The sequence below is a fragment of the Alligator sinensis genome, unplaced genomic scaffold (assembly GCF_000455745.1).
Source record: "Alligator sinensis unplaced genomic scaffold, ASM45574v1 scaffold628_2, whole genome shotgun sequence".
NCBI classification, from domain to species: Eukaryota; Metazoa; Chordata; order Crocodylia; family Alligatoridae; genus Alligator; species Alligator sinensis.
In genome coordinates this window covers 1,598,088-1,603,839 of record NW_005841833.1, presented here as the reverse complement: position 1 = coordinate 1,603,839, position 5,752 = coordinate 1,598,088, and the positions used below count along the sequence as shown (strand labels likewise).

At 40.6% G+C, this 5,752-nt stretch overlaps 1 protein-coding gene across 2 annotated transcripts in view; it reads left to right on the top strand.

Annotated features, from left to right (window-relative positions):
- The window catches only part of TMED2 (transmembrane p24 trafficking protein 2), a 7,420-nt gene extending 3,831 nt beyond the window's left edge, over positions 1-3,589 (top strand). Inside the window, exons 4-5 of one of the 2 annotated variants that reach the window (XM_025198064.1) lie at positions 1,005-1,112; positions 2,829-3,589. In XM_025198064.1, coding sequence (XP_025053849.1) covers positions 1,005-1,112; positions 2,829-2,953 — 233 coding nt within the window. In that variant the 3' untranslated portion in view covers positions 2,954-3,589. The remainder of the gene's footprint in view (positions 1-1,004; positions 1,113-2,828) is intronic. The other variant, XM_006015114.3, reaches the window with a different exon arrangement.
- Positions 3,590-5,752: the final 2,163 nt, after the last annotated feature.

Genomic DNA, 5,752 nt, shown 5'->3' with positions numbered 1-5,752 from the left:
TCATCTTTTTCCCCCCCCCCCCCCCCCCCCCCCCCCCCCAAACAAACCCCAAAAAACAAAACAAAAAATGTCCTATACGTTGCTTATAGGCTATTCTAATAGTTAGTAGTGGAGTTCAGAGCCTCTGAATCAGTGAACGGAAACTCTTCTTGGTGCTAGAAAACTCTCATATAAGTTTCCACAGTCTATATGTTTATAGAGTTGGCTGTTAGTCTGAGGAGTGAAGGCAAGTAACAATTAAACTGTGGACCAGGTAAACCCCTGAATCCTGGATCTCCTGATTCTTTCACTTGCTGAAGCATCCAAAGCCAGTGTTCTGAATTTGAAAAGACAGAGGTTTTTCTCGAGCACTAATGTCCTTGTACCTCATGTATCCACTATAAACAAAGGTCAGAGAGGTAGCCAAGTGTGTATCTTCAGAAATTCATTTTGTTTAGACACCATCATGAATTGAATTAAATTGTTAGTCACTGTGCTATCGGGAAGGTAGCATTAAAATTCTGTATTATTTATTTGAAGATAATTTTATGGGATAGGCACTAACTGGCATGATATTAAATTGATTCCATGTGGTTAAATTTTGTACTCTGCTTCTCTGGAAGTATATCTGTACTACGGACAGCCTGTCAGTATTGACTTTAACAACACTTGCCTCTGCTCTCATCTCCAAGCTAGACATCATGGAGAAAGTGGTCCACTTAAAATAGGATTGTAAAGATAGTTTGAAATTGGTCGAACTATGCTTTGAATATTAAAGGTTCATAGAAGTATCATTCCCATTAGCGTCAACAGATATCTTTACAGAATTCTTTTTGCTACAAGGTGGAAAGCTTTCTGCTGTAGGGGGACCCTGAGTGTAGTATGGAGTCAAATATACCTGTTCATCTACTTTCAGGAGGAGGATTGTTTTTGTTTTTTTTGTTTTTTTTTGGGTGGGGGGGGGGGGGGGGGGAAGGAGGGATCTCTATGATACAAACTCTGACACCTTTTGAATTATTCTGCAGCTCATCAGAACAAGCTAGAAGAGATGATTAACGAGTTAGCAGTGGCCATGACGGCTGTAAAGCATGAACAGGAATACATGGAAGTTCGTGAGAGAATACATAGAGCAAGTATGTGTTTCTGTTTGATTTGCATGCTGTTTAATCCTTTAACCTGCTGTGCATGGTAGAAGATGTTGAGCTTTAGGGAAACAATCAAGAAACCACCTCAGGTATTTGAGAGTTTGACAATGTTCTGAAAAAGGTCCTCCTCTTGCTAATGAAAGAGACATCATCATGACACATTGAGACCTTCTTGCTAAATCAGGTGCTTTAATATTAAAAAAATGGATTTGCTCCTGTGGTGCAACATCTGAAAGGTAATGCAGGAACTATTCATAGTTAGCAATGGCAGGTTCCTGAAGGTCTGAAAACAAGTGACCTATTTCCTGGTGGAAGGGTTTGGACAGATGTATCTATTTGTCCTTGAAATACAGCACAGCAAAGTGGGCTTACTGTAGTTGGCCAAATTATTTTGTGAGTAGTCCTTTTGATAGTGAAATTCTTACTTCTCACAAGTACAGTGAACAAGGTTTGGGCCATGGTATGATCCAGTCTTCACTTTTGCTAGTGCTAAGCTAAGGAACACATTAGAATAAGCCTGGCGCAAATAAAGAGGGAGCTATTTTTCCACCACTTGGATTAGTGCTGAATTTGTAAATATGCTCTGTATATTTATACAGACTTCCCCTCGTGCAGGGAGATTGAAAATTCCTTCGCTAGGCAGTTCATAAAGAAAAGCATAAGCACAAGCTAGGGGAAAATATCAAGAGTAAGTTTGAGAGGGCATTGCTTAGACTAGCTCAGTTAAATTTGTCTGTTATTGCATTGCTGTACATTGGTTTTGACACTTGTAGTCCATGTGCAGAATTGCATAGGCAGCAAAAGTGTATCCTGGTGTTTTATGCAGACAACAGTGATTTCTGTAAAAGCATTATGACTTTGCTGAGAGCCCTATCCATTTGCTGTCTTTGTGATGGTGCCTGTCCCCCTTTTTTAAGAGGATATAGAAATTAGATGGTATAACATTAGGCTGTATGACTATGAATGTTTTAAATAGGCAAATCATGTGTCACACAATATGAAGCCAGCAAGTGCTTGGTTTTTACAAGATGACACCAGTCTACAAATTGCATGAAGGTGACAGCTTCTTGACATGATATTTACAGCAAATTATGCATTAATTCATTTGCATACCAACCAGCTTTTATTGGTTGATGGCTATATTTCCCTTGTTCTTCTATGATTATTATTACTGGAAACTACACTAAGTCTGTAGAGCAAACACTAGTCCCTGAGAGAGTGAATTGGTATACCAGCTTGACCTTGAGGTTAAAAAAAAAAAGTAATTCCTAGTTTAGAAGGCAAGGGAGAAGGTAGAGGAATATAGCTGAAGTAAGGTACTAGGTACAGCTGCCATACAACGTGAGCAAGTCTGTTAGTAGGTGTTCTTATGCAGATGCTGCAATTTGTGATTTTGAGTTTTAGCTTGAAAATTTCTGCCCTCTGAACAGTGTGAATCAAATGAGAGCTGACATTGTATTAGCAAATACTACATCTACTTTTTGGCCTTAATTCCTTCAGTAGCTGCAGTTTTATGATAGAAGTCCCAAAACATGTCTGTTGGATTTAACCTTTTTCTACCATGTCACAGTCTTCCCAGTGTGTTTTTTTTTTTCATGTCTGCCTTTTAAAGGTTGGTAGACATTAGAGAAGTGTCCTACACCAGGCTTTTTTAAATGTTTTAGTCATATACTTGTTCTGTTCCTTTTTCTTTTCTTCCAACAGTTAATGACAACACAAACAGCAGAGTGGTCCTCTGGTCATTCTTTGAAGCCCTTGTACTAGTTGCCATGACACTGGGACAAATCTACTACCTGAAGAGGTTTTTTGAAGTCCGAAGAGTTGTTTAAGAAAACTGTTCTGATCCCAAATTCTCAATTCACCGTCTACCAAAACATCTTGGTCACAAAAAAGTCACTTAGTTTCTAAACCCTCTTTTCTGAACTATAAAACTTGCTTAAGTTCCTTCCTAGTTAAAATGACATGGTTTTATATATCTTCTGTAGCAAAAGCTGTGCTCAAATCTCTTGTCACTTAATTGGCATAATTTTTTTTTTCACTTGAACTCTGCCTAGTCTGTATGCTAAGCGAGGTCCAACAGACTGCAAATGCTATAATTCTCCTGTAGTAATAAGCAATGTTACTGTCCTTTTCTAACTTTTGTGTTTTCTATTTTCATAATCCATTGCAATTCTGTCTAGGGAAACGGTACATGGCCCTAACATGACTATTTGCATTCTTCGTATCTTTAACTCTGCAGTAGATGTTATGGAATCAAAATAAACCCCTCTTCGCTTCCATGTACTGCCAAGAAGGAGCAAACGAAACAGAACTTTATTCTGATAAGGAATAGAAGACAGCTGAGAACTCCACTATAGTATGCATACCTGGTTACTGTAAAAAAACAAAACAAAACCAGTAACTATCTTAACTACACTGATTTGTTCCCTACATTTTTTTTAATTAAAGAAATTGATATTACAATACATTCTCTGCTCTTATTATCAGACGGTTATCATGTGGTTTTAGTCTTTTACAGGTTTCTAACTAGCAGAGCCAATTGTGTGCAGTGTCTTGGCAAGCCGTAGTTATTAGCCCCTTGGTGTTTTCAGGTCCAAAGCTTTTACTATTGGCACTAGTGCAGAATGCATTAGTGCTCAGGAAATGTGGGTTCCTGATGCCAAAGGGTTAATGGTTCTTGAAGGTATATTGCAATGCTATGCAGCCCTTACATTTTAATTTAAGTGGCATTCTTTGCCATCATCTGGTCATAATTAGCATAATGCTAAGTATTGGTGTGTTTTCTTTATTTCAGGCACATGTGGATTTTTGTTTTTGTATAAACAACTCCTTTCTTTTCTTGGTATCTGATAATGGATTTGAAAAATTAAAGCAGCGTCTGGTGTGGGTGCTGAGCCAGGATTATGTTGTGACTGATGTATATTAGTTGTAATCTTATTTTTTGGGGGTGGGGGTAGGGTATGGTCTTTTCAAGGGAGAAGCTCTACAAGTAACACACAACAGTTTTGTACAATTAATTTAAAATTTGTTACAGGTTTTCATGTTCCAAGTAAACTTTTCCAACCTTGGGCAGACGCTGACAGCAGTGCTTCGAAAAGGTGTTTGTTGCACCTTAAAGCAACTGTTGTGTGCCAATATTTTTGTGTGAAACACTTCAAAATTGAATTCTAAGATGTACATTTAAAATTGCTTGTGAATCTAAATATGACCCAGGTTCGATTAAATAAACAAATTCTTAAAAAAAATCAATCCTGGTATTTGTGTCTCAATGCACAAATAGGAGGTTCTCTATTTCACAGCTGAGACTGTTTTCTAAATGCTCTTCTGAAATAAGTGCAAAGAGAAACGCACCTTAGCTTCTACATTGTACATGGTTCTTTCTTGTGGAGTAGGAGGAATTTTGGGCAATTGCAAGTTAATGGGTTTTGCTAATAAAATTCAAGTACCAGTGTGGGCATGTTTTTGCACTTAATCAAATGAGGAAAACTCGACTGTTGCAAACAAAGCTAGTTGAACATTTTATTCCCTTTAGTATGAAGTGTTTAGCAAGTGGTTACAGGTAGGTGTTCAAAAGCCAGTAAAGAAAATATTTAAAAAGCTTAGGGACGAATGAATGCTTGATAGAGGCTTTCTTCGCCTCTTGTAATCCCAATTAAAACTTAAAACAGCAGAACCAGTGGTTTGACATCACGCGATGACCCGTAATACTTGAACTGTATAAAAACAGAGAAATCTGGCTGAACTGAAGAGGACATAGCATTTCTAACTTTTTAAAGCCTTGTGTATAGTGTAGAACTTTTGGTACTGATGAAAGCACCTGGACTACTCATAAAACATTACATATCTGCACAGATGTTGGAATGGTTTCACAGTCTTTCCAGGCAGATGAGGCTCTTTGGGCGAACCTTTCCCAGACTTTCTAAGCCCCCCACAATTGCTTGCTGTACGCATGTTCACCTCGCGGCGTTTTCTTGCTGGTGGCTGGCTCCCGGCGTGCGGCAGATTAAACCAGCACTGGCGTGTCTTGCCACACATGTTCAGGCAGCATTTGTGGAGTCGCTGTTGCTACTTCTGACAACACGTTGCCACTTACACGTAGCCTGTGCCCCATCGGAGCTGGTACGTTCTTTTATGACGAGGTAAAATCCAGCCAGCTCTTCTATTCCCTTTATGACGGCTGGGGCGTAAGCTCCTTATTCACCGTCCTGTGGAATAGTTGACTTCTGCTGCTGCACCAGGCGCTTGAGAAACGCACCGTCTTCATACTCCTGAATTGCTTAATGACCCGAAGTGAAGAGGGTCAGCCTGGCGCACAGCTTGAAAGAGGTTTGTCCGGTCTGACGCCGCCGTGGTGGGACGTTTCCCTCGGAACAATTTGGAGTAAGCGTCCTTCGGGGCCGAGGAAGCGGGCGTTTCCTGCCGAAGAAACCGCCAGGGTCACGACCTTCTCAGGGCAGCGATTCTCAACTGGGGATCCGCGATGAGCTGGGGGGGCCGTACAGGCCTGGTCCCTCACAGGGTGCCAAGAGCTGCCCCGGACGGGGCTGGACCCCGACTCTGATGCGGTTCCAGCGCGGGGCGGGAAGTGTGGCTCGGCCTTGCCGGGGCTCCAGAGAGGGGCGGGGACC